The sequence below is a fragment of the Hyla sarda genome, chromosome 6 (assembly GCF_029499605.1).
Source record: "Hyla sarda isolate aHylSar1 chromosome 6, aHylSar1.hap1, whole genome shotgun sequence".
In the NCBI taxonomy this organism is placed as follows: domain Eukaryota; kingdom Metazoa; phylum Chordata; class Amphibia; order Anura; family Hylidae; genus Hyla; species Hyla sarda.
Genome location: NC_079194.1, coordinates 70,405,967 through 70,421,555, shown reverse-complemented (window position 1 = coordinate 70,421,555; position 15,589 = coordinate 70,405,967). Strand labels below are relative to the sequence as shown.

General features: G+C 44.2%; 1 protein-coding gene across 5 annotated transcripts in view; it reads right to left on the bottom strand.

Moving 5' to 3' along the window:
• NCF4 (neutrophil cytosolic factor 4) overlaps window positions 1–15,589 on the bottom strand; it is a 325,878-nt gene that overhangs the window by 34,407 nt on the left and 275,882 nt on the right. For all 5 annotated transcript variants that reach the window (XM_056524092.1, XM_056524094.1, XM_056524095.1 and 2 more), the window contains 2 exons: window positions 1,688–1,815; window positions 251–299 (listed from right to left, as the gene is read on the bottom strand). In XM_056524092.1, the coding sequence (XP_056380067.1) occupies window positions 251–299; window positions 1,688–1,815 (177 nt within the window). The remainder of the gene's footprint in view (window positions 1–250; window positions 300–1,687; window positions 1,816–15,589) is intronic.

Here is a 15,589-nt window from a genome sequence, read left to right as displayed (position 1 = left end):
TAATGATGTTAAACATTAAACTATTAAAATTGGATTGCCGAAAGTCTATGGTAATCGTCCTCATTGAATCGTATTTATTAAGGAATGCGGCAGGGCAGAGCAGGTGAACGGGTGACCCTGGAGATGCACTTCCCTGCTAGGGGCCTAGGTAATCTGAGATTTGTATAATAGACTTAACGTTTCAATTATGTATCTGAATATAAACTCTTTTCTCTGTGGGAAGACCACTTCCTCTAGAAAACAATATTACCTCTGCCCGGGGTCTTTCCATATCCAAAATGTGTTGGGAGTTCTTCTTACTGGCAGGAAAACAAAAATACAGATTACTTAATGGCTGCCTATTCTTACACTGAAAGAAATACAGACTCTAGCTCAGTGTTACCCAACCAGTGTCCGGCTGTTGCAAAACTACAACTTTCAGCATGCCCGGACAGCCTTTGGCTGTCCGGGCATGCTGGGAGTTGTAATTTTGCAACAGCTGGAGGCACACTGGTTGGGAAACACTGCTCTAGCTCTTTACAGAGCTACAAATTATAGTCTGTGTATGTGTGTGTGTGTATGTATATATATATATATGATTGGAGAATCACATTATGCTGTTCCTATAGTATGACTTTGTCGGTCAATTTTTAAATAGTGGATTAAGGGCGGATTTAAAAGGGCACTGTGAGATCCAAAAACTTTTTATATGTTGTCACTGATGAAAGTTAAAGGCCTTTTGTAATATGATTGTTTAAAATGTTTTTAATATTTAATAAAGAAAATGGCTCCTGAAAATCCCACCACTACGGGTCCCCATACAGTATCACTAACCAGTCCTGCTGCAGTATCAGCATGTCCATGAGTCATGGACAAGAGATAACTGATAGAAAAGGCTGCATGAGTAAACACACCAATCACCTCCCACCACCACAAGGGAAGGAAACACCCCCTTCCCCTGAGAGGATTTCTAACACTGTGATCTAATAAAAAGAGTCTTTTTTTGTGGTGTCTGACAGGTACACTTCAATTGAGAGATAGCAGAGTGTTTCCCACTGCAACCCTGAATCCAGCGGGCTTTCTGCAGCAGATTTTTGGAAATGGAATTCCCGCTGCCAAAAATATGCTGCAGACCTCATAGCAGAAGAAATGCAGAGCATAGCTGCTAAGGAACTTTTGGTGAAGTCTGTTTCGGGGAGGTTGGTAGTGGGGACTGTCATTCCTTTCTTGACTAGTTCAGGTATTTAGTTTGGGCCACAATCAGCACAGGTGCTGTTCGCAGCTTACTATTGGGCTTAAAGAAAGGGTGTAACTCAGTCTGCAGTAGCAGCTGTGAGGAACTTGCACTCAGAAATGAGTTGGAATCCTAAGGTCTGTACACTTAATTTACATGTAAGTAACACATAATAAAGTCTACTCTTTTTGATCGGGTGACTGGTAGGAAGTCACCTGTATAGACAGAGAAGGAATTGTTAGTTAGCCCTTTGACTAGCAGGATTTATTTGGAATTTTTATGCCTGAAGGTAAACGCTGGATTTTGTTTTGTGCTAAAAATTTAAAAAGGGAAAGCCCTGTTTGAACAATACATCTCTGTTACTGTCTTTGACTGCTGTTTTGCCTTAATTTGACTGGCTCTATGGAGCTAATCTTTCAAGCTAGTAAGAAAGTCATAATATGCTGAATATATAGTTTCAAGAGAAAGTCATACATTCTCCGAGTTGGAGGGCGTAACCTGCGCAAGGCTCGAGGGATTCTTTTGCTCTCATCTGCTGTTTGGTAGAAGAATATTCGAAGGTCGTCATCTAAAAGAATCCAGACGGGTGAGTTCAGAAGTGCCTGTGGACCAGAGATGGAAAACACAATGCAAGACATTTCAGATGTGGTTGCATACAATGAAATTACACCTTTATAACAAATCACTTTATTGTTTAAAGGGTCTACTTTTTCCCCCCAGAAAAAGCACTACTCTGGCCTACTGGCCACCAGTAGTACTGCTGAGGATACCTATGAAGAGAATTATAGTAGTTCAGGCTAGCTAGGGTAGTAGCCTTTGGCAATATCATGTGTGGCAGGGTGGTCTGGCTAACCTGATAAGTCCCCTTTAAGCCCATAAAACCATTTTTTCAACAGGTGGTCTTGCACAGTATACTAGTTTGCGGCACAGTACACTATAATAGGGCATAAGTTATAGTTGTTTCTGATGTGATAGAGCCCACAAATATTAAAGTGTAACCAGAAGAGTCCTTGCTTAGCTATTCCCCACTTCTGACTAGTTGATTCTCCTTGGAGCATAAAACAAGATATTTGAAGATCTTTTGCCCTCTCAGCATGGACTGGAGACAGTCTTTTGGTAAAAACCTCCTGAATTCTACAGGGTGCCGTTTTCACTATGATCTTACCCAGATCTACCTTACAGTAAATTCTAGCGACTGGAACTGGACTTGCTTATGGCAGGATTTAGCATAAACAGAATGCTATTTGGGATTAACAAACAGAACAAAAAGGCAGGTCTGCACTCTATCCTGGCCTGGGCCAGACTCTGACTAGACTGATCTACCCAGCAGGAGCAGAGTTGTAAGAATTCCTTACACCTTTCTGGCCTGAGACAGACTAAACTGGTTCCAGCCCTGTGGGAAGATAGAGATTGACTTGAAAACTCCTCCCTTAGCCTTTCTAGGAGTTTCTACATAAAAACTGATTGGTGTGAGCCATGCAATCAATTTTCTTTTTACACCCTTACATAAACATAGCATACATTAACCCTTACACTATAGTAATACCACAGTGTTTGCAATGGCTGACATGTTACACAGGAAATAATTTATGCATAGTTAACTCACGACACTAACACTTGACACACAGTAACTGTAAGTTAAGTGTCAGAATATATTAAACAGACACTTAAGCCTATCTTATTAGATAAACAGTGTAGAGTATTACTATTAAATGTTTCCTGTAAGAAACTACTTTAACATAGTGGTAAATTTTTGTGGTAACTTGCATCCTTTCTTGGTGAAAAATTCGTAAATTTGATGCAAAATTTTGCATTTTGCATTTTTCTAACTTTATAACACCGAAAAGAGAACCATACCACAGAATAAACAGCAAGATAATAGAATATACAAAATCAATCTTTATTAATACAATTTAGTGATAAAAAATATATTAAAATTTGAAAAAAAGAGAATAAATAGGCACTGGTGGACATACAAAGATATAGGACAATGGTAGGACACAAATACATCAAAATATGCAAATATAAGGAATAAATGCCACAATAGCTGGTAGGATACAAGGGTGATGCCTGCCAAAAATATGCAATAAAGGGTGCCAAACCATACCTACACCTGAACCCCTGAACCCCTGGCACCCTTTATTGCATATTTTTGGCAGGCATCACCCTTGTATCCTACCAGCTATTGTGGCATTTATTCCTTATATTTGCATATTTTGATGTATTTGTGTCCTACCATTGTCCTATATCTTTGTATGTCCACCAGTGCCTATTTATTCTCTCTTTTTTTCAAATTTTAAGATATTTTTTTATCACTAAATTGTATTAATAAAGATTGATTTTGTATATTCTATTATCTTGCTGTTTATTCTGTGGTATGGTTCTCTTTTCGGTGTTATAATTACAATCACATACCTTTACCTACTATATATGTAGGGTTATATGTACCTTTGGTGACACATTTTTCTAACTTTGAAGCTTTCTGCTTGTAAGGAAAATGGATATTACGAATAAATTTTTTTTTATTCGCATATACAAAATGTCTACTTTATGTTTGCATCATAAAATTGACAAGTTTTTACTTTTGGAAGACACCAGAGGGCTTCAAAGTTCAGCAGCAATTTTCCAATTTTTCACAAAATTTTTAAACTCGATATTTTTCAGGGACCAGTTGAGTTTTGAAGTGGATTTGAAGGGTCTTCATATTAGAAATACCCCATAAATAACCCCATTATAAAAACTACACCCCCCAAAGTATTCAAAATGACATTCAGTCAGTGTTTTAACCCTTTAGGTGTTTTACAGGAATAGCAGCAGAGTGAAGGAGAAAATTCAAAATCTTAATTTTTTACACTCACATGTTCTTGTAGACCCAATTTTTGCAAGAGGTAAAAGGAGAAAATTTTTACTTTATGTATTTGTAGCGCAATTTCTCTTGAATAAGCACATACATCATATGTCTATGTAAAGTGTTCGACGGGCGCAGTAGAGGGCTCAGAAGGGAAGGAGCGACAAGGGGATTTTGGAGAGTACGTTTTTCTGAAATGGTTTTTGGGGGGCATGTTGCATTTAGGAAGCCCCTATGGTGCCAGAGCAGCAAAAAAAAAAAACACATGGCATACCATTTTGGAAACTAGACCCCTCGGGGAATGTAACATGGGATAAAGTGAGCCTTAATACCCCACAGGTGTTTCATGACTTTTGCAAATGTAAAAAAAAAAAAAAAATTTTACCTAAAATGCTTGTTTTCCCAAAAATTTTAAATTTTTAAAAAGGGTAATAGCAGAAAATACCCCTCAAAATTTGAAGCCCAATTTCTCCCGATTCAGAAAATACCCCATATGGGGGTGAAAAGTGCTCTGCTGGCGCACTACAGGTCTCAGAAGAAGAGTAGTCACATTTGGCTTTTTGGACGCAAATTTTGCTCTGGGGGCATGCCGCATTTAGGAAGCCACTATGGTGCCAGGACAGCAAAAAACCCCCACATGGCATACTATTTTGGAAACTAGACCCCTCGGGGAACGTAACAAGGGGTTAAGTGAACCTTTATACCCCACAGGTGTTTCACAACTTTTGCATATGTAAAAAAAAAAAAAAAATTTTTACCTAAAATGCTTGTTTTCCCAAAAATGTAACATTTTTAAAAAGGGTAAAAGCAGAAAATACCGCCCAAAATTTGTAACACAATTTCTCCCGAGTACGGCGATACCCCATATGTGACCCTAAACTGTTGACTTGAAATACGACAGGACTCCAAAGTGAGAGTGCCATGCGCATTTGAGGCCTAAATCAGGGACTTGCATATGGGTGGACATAGGGGAATTCTATGCCAGTGATTCCCAAACAGGGTGTCTCCAGCTGTTGCAAAATTCCCAGCATGCCTGGACAGTCAACGGCTGTCTGACAATACTGGGAGTTGTTGTTTTGCAACAGCTGGAGGCTCTGTTTTGGAAACAGTGGCGTACCAGACGTTCATTTTTATTGGGGAGGGGAGGGGGGCTGTGTAGGGGTATGTGTATATGTAGTGTTTTTTACTTTTTATTTTATTTTGTGTTAGTGTAGTGTAGTGTTTTTAGGGTACAGTCGCACGGGCGGGGGTTCACAGTAGTTTCTCGCTGGCAGTTTGAGCTGCGGCAGAAAATTTGCCGCAGCTCAAACTTGCAGCCGGATACTTACTGTAATCCTCCGCCCATGTGAGTGTACCCTGTACGTTCACATTGGGGGGGGGGGGGGACATCCAGCTGTTGCAAAACTACAACTACAACCCAGCCTGCGCTGACAGACTGTACATGCTGAGAGTTTTAGTTTTGCAACAGCTGTAGGCACACTGATTATGTATCACTGAGTTTGTGACCTAACTCAGTGTTTCACAACCAGTGTGCCTCCAGCTGTTGCAAAACTACAACTCCCAGCATGTACGGTGCATGGTGTACGGTGACTGCTGAGAGTTGTAGTTTGCAACAGCTGGAGGCACACCGGTCGTGAAACACTGAGTTAGGTAAAAAAAAACTCTGAGTTTCACAACCATTGTGCCTTCAGCTGTTGCAAAACTACAACTCTCAGCAGTCACCGACAGCCAACGGGCATGCTGGGAGTTGTAGTTATGCAACCAGCAGATGCACCACTACAACTCCCAGCATGCACTTTAGCTGTTTGTGCAAGCTGGGAGTTGTAGTTATACAACAGCTGAAGGTACACTTTTCCATAGAAAAAATGTGCCTCCAGCTGTTGCAAAACTATAAGTCCCAGCATGCCCATAAGGGAATGCTGGGAGTTCTGGTTGTCTACCTTCTGCTGTTGCATAACTACAGTTCCCAGCATGCCCTTCTTGCATGCTGGGAGCTGTTGCTAAGCAACAGCAGGAGGCTGTCACTCACCTCCTGCTGCGGCTCCGGGACACAGGTCAGTCCCTCGCTGCCACCGCCGCTCCTGGGGCCCCGATCCCAAAATTGACGCCGGGGATCGGGGTCCCCAGCTCCCGAGGTCTTCTTCCCGCAACCGCTCACGTCCTCCGGAAGAGTGGTGAAGCGGGTTGCGGGAGTGACACCCGCAGCAGGCGCCCTGATTGGTCAGCCGGTAAACCGGCCGAAGAATTGGGTGATCGTGAGATGGCACCAGTGCCACCTCACCCCTGCAGGCTATGGCTGTTCGGGACCGTCAGAGACGGCCCCGATCAGCCAGTAATTCTGGGTCAACGGGTCACTGGAGACCCGATTGACCCGGAATCGCCGCAGATCGCTGGACTGAATTGTCAAGCGATCTGCAGCCATCGCCGACATGGGGGGGCATAATGACTCCCCTGGGCGATAAGCCGTGATGCCTGCTGAACGATTTCAGCAGGCATCCGGCTCCGGTCCCCAACCGGCTAGCGGTGGGGACCGGAATTCCCACGGGTGTATGGATACGCTCTCGGTCCTTAAGGACTCGGAATGCAGGGCGTATCCATACGCCCTATGTCCTGAAGAGGTTAAGGACCTTAACCTCTTAAGGACCCATGACGTATGCATACGTCATCACACCCTGGGTCTTAAGGACCCATGACGTATGCATACATCATGGTCTTTTCCTGGTCTCCGCCGCTCACCCGGCGGAGATCGGAAGCGGATCCCTGCTGAAATCCTTCAGCAAGGATCCAGGGCAAACGCCGAGGGGGGCCATGTAGGCCCCCCATGTCGGCGATCGCCGCAAATCACAAGGGAAATCGCCCTTGCGATCTGCGGCGATACCGGGCTGATCTGGGACCCGCCCGGTAATTTTGCATGATCCCGGCTGTCACAGACAACCAGGACCATGCTGAAGACTAGGAGCGAGGTGGCAAGCCTGCCACCTCCTCCGATCCCCTGTGATTCTTCGGTTAATTAACCGACCAATCGCAGGGGGAGGGGGCGGTTACTTCCTCCCGCCCTGCCCGGCCCCTGGAAGTCCGGAGAGGACGGGAGGAAGACCGGAGGACGCTGCGGGGGACGGGGGAGTGCTGGGGACCGGCCCCGGTACTTACCTCGTCCCTGAAGACCCGGATCCGGCGAGGAAGATGGCGGCGGCGACAGGTGAGTTCCTCTTCAGCCGCGGTCGGGCCCTTTACAGCAATGCACGTCGCCGTAAAGTGACATGCATTGCTGTATTGGGACCCTGTATACTACAACTCCCAGCATGCCCAGACAGCCCTTGGCATCTGGGCATGCTGGGAGTTGCAGTTTTGCAACATCTGGAGGTCCGCAGTTTTGGGACCACTGTGCCCTTCCAGATGTTGCAAAACTACACATCCTCAGCATGCCCTTACTGTCCAGGCATGCTGGGAGTTGTAGTTCTGTAACATCTGGCCCTTCAGATGTTGCAGAACTACAACTCCCAGCATGCCTGGACAGTTTTGGCATACTGGGAGTTGTAGTTTTGCAACATCTGGAAGGGCACAGATTGGGAACCACTGTATTAGTGGTCTGCAAACTGTAGTCCTCCAGATGTTGCAAACTACAACTCCAAGCATGCTGGGAGTTGTAGTTCGGCAACATCTGGCTCTAAAGATGTTGCCGAACTACTACTTCCAGCATGCCTGAGAATGTTTGGGAGTTGTGGTTTTGCAACAACAGGAGGCACACTGGTTGGGAAACATTGTCTGTTTCCTAATTCAGTGTTTCCCAACCCGTGTGCCTCCAGCTGTTGCAAAACTATAACTACCAGCATTCACTGATAGACTGTGCATGCTGGGAGTTGTAGTTTTGCAACAGCTGGAGATCCCCCCCCCCCCCTCCTGTGAATGTACAGGGTACATTCACATGGGCAGTTTGCGATGCAGCTAATTTTGCGAGTTTGCGATGCAGCAAATTTTGCGTGGCAGCTCAAACTCGCAGCGGGAAAATCGCTGTAACCCCCCCTGCCCGTGTGACTGTACCCTAAAAACACTACACTACACTAACACAAAATGAAATAAAAAGTAAAAAACACTACATATACACATACCCCTACACAGCCCCCCTCCCCAATAAAAATGAAAAACGTCTGGTACGCCACTGTTTTCAAAATGGAGCCTCCAGGTGTTGCAAAACAACAACTCCCAGTATTGCCGGACAGCCATCGACTGTCCAAGCATGCTGGGAGTTTTGCAACAGCTGGAGGCACCCTGTTTGGGAATCACTGGCGTAGAATACCCCTATGTCCACCCCTATGCAAATCCCTAATTCAGGCCTCAAATGCGCATGGGGCTCTCACTTTCTAGCCTTGTCGTATTTCAAGGCAACAGTTCTGGGACACATATGGGCTATCGCCGATCTCGGGAGAAATTGCCTTACAAATTTTTGGGGGCTTTTTCTCCCTTCACCCCTTATGAAAAGGTGAAGTTGGGGTCTACTCCAGCATGTTAGTGTAAAAAATACATTTTTTACACTAACATGCTGGTGTTGCCCTATACTTTTCATTTTGACAAGAGGTAAAAGGGAAAAAAGCCCCCCAAAATTTGTAATGCAATTTCTCCCGACTACGGAGATACCCCATATGTGGGCGCAAAGTGCTCTGGGGGCGCACAACAAGGCCCAGAAGGGAAAGTGCACCATGTACATTTGAGGTGATTTGCACAGGGGTGGCTGATTGTTACAGCGGTTTTGACAAACGCAAAAAAAACAAAACCCCACATGTGACCCCATTTCGGAAACTACACCCCTCATGGAATGTAATGAGGGGTGCAGTGAGAATTTACACCCCACTGGTGTCTGACAGATCTTTGGAACAGTGGGCTGCGCAAATAAAACATTTTGTACAGCTCACTGTTCCAAAGATCTGACAGACACCAGTGGGGGGTAAATGCTCACTGTACTCCTTGTTACGTTCCTCAAGGGGTCTAGTTTCCAAAATGGTATGCCATGTGGGGGTTATTTTGCTGTTCTGGCACCATAGGGGCTTCCTAAATGCGACATGCCCCCCGAGCAAAATTTGCTCTCAAAAAGCCAAATATGACTCCTTCTCTTCTGAGCATTGTAGTTCGCCCGTAGTGCGCTTCAGGTCAACTTATGGGGTACCTCCATACTCAGAAGAGATGTGGTTACAAATTTTGGGGGGTATTTTCTGCTATTAACCCTTGCAAAAATGTGAAATTTGGGGGGGAAACACACATTTTAGTGAGAATTTTTTTTTTTACGTATGCAAAAGTCGTGAAACCCCTGTGGGGTATTAAGGCTCACTTTATTCCTTGTTACGTTCCTCAAGGGGTCTAGTTTCCAAAATGGTATGGCATGTGGGTATTTTTTGCTGTCCTGGCACCATAGGGGCTTCCTAAATGCGACATGCCCCTAGCAAAATTTGCTCTCAAAAAGCCAAATATGACTCCTTCTCTTCTGAGCATTGTAGTTCGTCCCTAGTGCGCTTCAGGTCAACTTATGGGGTACCTCCATACTCAGAAGAGATGGGGTTACAAATTTTGGGGGGTATTTTCTGCTATTAACCCTTGCAAGAATGTGAAATTTGGGGGGAAAACACACATTTTATAGAATTTTTTTTATTTTTTTTTACATATGCAAAAGTCGTGAAACACCTGTGAGGTATTAAGGCTCACTTTATTCCTTGTTATGTTCCTCAAGGGGTATAGTTTCCAAAATGGTATGCCATGTGTTTTTTTTCCTGTTCTGGCACCATAGGGGCTTCCTAAATGCAACATGCCCCCCAAAAACCATTTCAGAAAAACGTACGCTCCAAAATCCCCTTGTCGCTTCTTCGCTTCTGAGTCCTCTACTGCGCCCGTCGAACAATTTACATAGACATATGAGGTATGTGCTTACTCGAGAGCAATTGGGCTACAAATATAAGTATACATTTTCTCCTTTTACCCCTTGTAAAAATTCAAAAATTGGGTCTACAAGAATATGCGAGTGTAAAAAATGAAGATTGTGAATTTTCTCCTTCACTTTGCTGCTATTCCTGTGAAACACCTAAAGGGTTAAAATGCTGACCGAATATCATTTTGAATACTTTGGGGGGTGCAGTTTTTATAATGGGGTCATTTGTGGGGTATTTCTAAGATGAAGACCCTTCAAATCCACTTCAAACCTGAACTGGTCCCTGAAAAATTGTGATTTTGGAAATTTTGTGAAAAATTGGAAAATTGCTGCTGAACTTTGAAGCCCTCTGGTGTCTTCCAAAAGTAAAAACTCGTCAATTTTATGATGCAAATATAAATTAGACATATTGTATATGTGAATAAAAAAAAAATAATATTTGGAATATCCATTTTCATTACAAGCAGAGAGCTTCAAAGTTAGAAAAATGCAAAATTTTCAAATTTTTCATCAAATTTGGGGATTTTTCACCAAGAAAGGATGCAAGTTACCAAAAAATTTTACCACTATGTTAAAGTAGAATATGTCACGAAAAAACAATCTCGGAATCAGAATGATAATTAAAAGCATTCCAGAGTTATTAGTGTTTAAAGTGACAGTGGTCAGATGTGCAAAAAATGGCCGGGTCCTAAGGTGTAAAATGGCTGGGTCCTTAAGGACTCAGACAATTTTATTTTTACGTTTTCATTTTTTCCTCCTCCCCTTCAAAAAATCATAACTCTTTTATATTTTCATCCAAAGACTAGTATGAGGGCTTGTTTTTTGCGCGACCAGTTGTCCGTTGTAATGTCATCACTCACTTTATCATAAAATGTATGGCGCAACCAAAAAAATATTATTTGTGTGGGGAAATGAAAAAGAAAACCACAATTTTGCAAATTTTGGAAGGTTTTGTTTTCACGCCGTACAATTTATGGTAAAAATGATGTGTTTTTAATTCTCTGGGTCAATACGATTAAAATGATACCATGATCATACACTTTTCTATTACTGTTGCGCTTAAAAAAAATCGCAAACTTTTTAAACAAATTAGTACGTTTAAAATTCCCCTATTTTGAAGACCTATAACTTTTTCATTTTTCCGTATAAGCGGTGGTATGAGGGCTAATTTTTGAGCCGTGATCTGTACTTTTTATTAATACCCTATTTGCTTATACAAAACTTTTAATACATTTTTTATTAATTTTTTGGGGAATAAAATGTTATAAAAAAGCATTTATTTTGGACTTTTTTTTACGTTCACACCATTCACCGTACGGGATCATTTACATTTTATTTTAATAGTTTGGATATTTACGCACACGGTGATACCAAATATGTATATAAAATAAATTGTTTACACTTTTTGGGGGTAAAATAGGGATAATGGGACAATTTCCGTTTTTATTGGGGAAGGGGGTTTTTCAATTTTTTTTTACTTTTTTTACTTTTTTTACTTTTATTTTTACACTTTAATAGTCCCCATAGGGGACTATTTAAAGCAATCACTCAATTGCTAATCATGTTCAGTGCTATGTATAGGACATAGCACTGATCAGGGTTATCGGTGATCTTCTGCTCTGGTCTGCGGGAAGGCAGATCAGAGCAGAAGACTCCCGGAAGGCAGCGGAGCCAGGTGAGGGGACCTCCATCTGCTGTGCAGGACGATCGGATCACCGCGGCAGCGCTGCGGGCGATCCGATCATCCTGTTAAGTGACCGCGATGCTGCAGATGCCGTGATCGGTATTGATCACGGCATCTGAGGGGTTAATGGCGGACATCCGCGGGATCGCGGGTGTCCGCCATTAACCGGTGGGTCCCTGGCTGCGATCCACAGCTGGGACCTGCCGCGCATGATGCCGGCATCGCTCCGATGCCCGCGGTTATGCTCAGGACGTAAATGTTCGTCCTGGTGCGTTAAGTACCACGTCACCAGGACGTACATTTACGTCCTGCGCCGTTAAGGGGTTAATAAATCCCTTTGATACTGCACATACTCTACAGTATATTATTTATATCTTGATAAAAACCTAAATACTAACAATATGTATATAAAGATTATCACTGACAGCAGAGAAAGCAATACATAGTAAAATGTCTGATTCTCTGTATAATTTACAGCATACAAGCCCGTGAATGTGGTTTTCATGTAACTGCAACTACTATATAATCATAAAATTATAGCACAGACACTTTAATACCTGCTTAGTCAAATCAGTCAAGCTAGATAAAAAGCATATAAAAAAAAAAGAGAAATAGGCGAGGGTGGATTTCGAAATGCAGCAAGATATACAAAGTAAAAAGGATAAAAAATATTCCTCCCTGTTATTTTAAAGGGAACCTGCCATCACTTTCATGCTGCCCGAACCACCAGTCATCAGGGTGGTCACCAGTGGCTTCTCTCACCCTACCAGCCTTGATTGAAAGTTTTCTCCCTATACCCAAAATAAAGAAGATGTCCAGCGAAACAAAATGTATTCTGTATCTGCAGGATCTCCCCCATGGGGCCCCGGCTCTGACCTTCTAATGCGCGTTACATACCCAGCATGTCAGCTGGTCGAAAAACGCTACCTCCATTTATCTCTATTGCAGAGGCGGAGATACACGAACCCCGTGTCTCCACCTCTCCCATAGAGATGAATGGAGGGACATGTTTGGACCAGCTGACATGCTGGGTGCAAAACATAATTTTCTGGAGCAAAGCCGAGGCCCCGAATGGGAGATCGCAGGGAATCCGATTGCTGCGGATGGGGGCAGTGGCGGATCCAGGGGGGGGGGGGGTCAACGGGGCAATTGCCCCCCCCCCCCCCCCCCCCCCCCCCCCCCCCCCGAAATTGCTGCCCCTCCCGATACTATAGTATTGATGAGCGGGAGCTGTCATCCTCGGGTTCACTGTCCCTTCACCTGCAGCATTTGCAACGTGTGAACCGCGGGGACACCATCCTCTGCAGGCTGCCTGTCAGTACTGAGGATGCTTCGGTCTCAGCATCATTCAGTCTGCAGCCATTACACTGTGCAGGGGCTGGGAAGAGAGATAAGCTCCTCCCCTTCTCAGTCCTCTATATTTCCTGCAGGCCGGGCTGAGTTTCTTGCACCTCCACCACAGGCCCGGACACCCACCCAATGCCTCCAGACCCCCCTGCCCACCCTGATGCTGCCCTTCATGGTAAGTAACTTTGAGGTGAGGAGGAGGGGGGGGTCAGGAGACAGTGATAAAGGGGAACTCAAATCAGTGTTTCCCAGCAGAGGCCTCTAACTGTAGTAAAACTACAACTCCCAGCTTGTATTTGGCTTTGTGGGCATACTGGGAGAATAAGTCAGCCAGCACCTGCAGGCCAGGTCCATATAATAGTTTGGTATCAACTAAAGTGCTGGCTGACTTATTCTTTGTCTGTATTACACATACGGGGGAGTGGCTACCTCCATGTTGGCCTTGCACCCCACCCACCTCTATCAGGTGTGTATATAAGGTGTCTTGGATGTTCCAGATCCTGCCATGCTTACTGAACTGTTCACACAGAGGCATATTCACAGTGTAGGGTCCGTCCCAATGAGGCCACCTTATCGCGGTGGGACGGTCCAAGCTATTTGACCGCCGGCGGAGACAAATTTGCGAGCTAAGTGCCTCACTATCTCATAGTTTCACATTTGCATCTATTACACCATAGCTGTATAGCTCTCCATGTTTTATTTGCATGTTCATGTTTCACCTATATCCTTGTGCTGGCAGTGTGCTGCTGCATTCTTCTGTTGCTGTATATTTAGCCTAGTAGCATGCACCTGCAGGCCAGGTCCATATAATTATTTATCTATCTATCTCATATCTATCTCATATCTATCTATCTATCTATCTATCTCATATCTATCTATCTATCTCATATATATCTATCTCATATCTATCTGTCTATCTATCTCATATCTATCTTTCTATCTATCCCACTGCTGCCTGCATCTATTTTCCATTTATTTACAGCCTATTTAAATGCCGAGACAGAGGATAAGTTATAGATTGTGTGGCATCCGAGCGCTAGGACCCCCTACAATCTCCTGAACAGGGCCCCTGCAGTCTTCTGTAAGGGGGTTGGCTGAACCCTGCACGGAGTGCCGGCCGACATGCCCCCTCCATGTATCCCATGTGTTGGCCGCGGCTTCCTGCGGGGGACATTGGAATGGCCACTTCCGGCAGACTGACAGGGCCCCGTTATGTGCCCCTCACTTATAATGCCCCCCTGTCTTGTACCGCTAACAAATAATGTGCTTTGATTTATAATGCCCCCTTTTATGTGCCCCTTACTTAAAATGCCCCCTGAGGGTGCAGTACAGGGGGCATTATATGTGAGGGGAACATAATAGGGCATTATAAGTCGAAGCACATTATATGTTAGCGGCCCAAGACAGGGGGGCATTATAAGTGAGGGGCACATGAAAGGGGGGCTCCTCACGTATAATGCCCCCCTGTCATGTGCCCCTCACATTTAATGCCCTCTGTCATGTGTCCCTCACATTTAATGCCCCCTGTCATGTGCCCCTCACTTATGCACCCTGTTATGTGCCCCTTACTTAAAATGCCCCCTAAGGGTGCAGTGCAGGGGGCATTATATGTGAGGGGAACATTGCAGGGGCATTAAATGTGAGGGGCACATGACAGGGGGGCATTAAATGTGAGGGGCACATGACATGGGGGCATTAAATGTGAGGGGCACATGACAGGGGGGCATGATAAGTGAGGGGCACATAACAGAGGGCATTCAATGTGAGGGGCACATGACAGGGGGGCATTACAGGCCCTCACTTATAATGCCCCTCCTTTCTTGGGCCCCTCACTTATAATACCCCCTGTCTTGAGCCGCTAACATATAATGTACTTCGACTTACAGTGCCCTCTTATGTGCCCCTTACTTATAATGCACCCTGTTATGTGCCCCTTACTTATAATGCACCATGTTATGTGCCCCTTACTTAAAATGCCCCATGAGGGAGCAGGACGGGGGCATTATATGTGAGGGGAACATTGCAGGGGCATTATAAGTGAGGGGCACAGCACAGGGGGAATTATATGTAGGGGCACAGGACAGAGGGCATTATTATTATGAGGGGGAACAGGACAGGTCATAGTTATATGTGCAGGCACAGGATGGGGCATTATTACTATATATGAGGGGCACAGAGTATAAGGAATTTCTGGGGTAGTACGGTTTTCATAAGCCACAATACATCACGGTATTGTATTCAGAGGGATATTTAGAGCATACAGTGTGTGCTAGTATTATATTCTGAGGTTACAGTGTATGGCAGTATTATATTCAGGGGTACAGTGTGTGGCAGTATTATATTCAGAGGTAAAGTGTGCGGCAGTATTATATTCAGAGGGTACAGTGTGTGGCAGTATTATATTCAGTGGGTACAATGTGTGGCAGTATTATATTCAGAGGGTAGAGTGTGTGACAGTATTATTCAGTGGGTACAATGTGTGGCAGTATTATATTCAGTGGGTACAGTGTGTGGCAGTATTATATTCAGTGGGTATAATGTGTGGCAGTATTATTCAGTGGGTACAATGTGTGGCAGTATTAT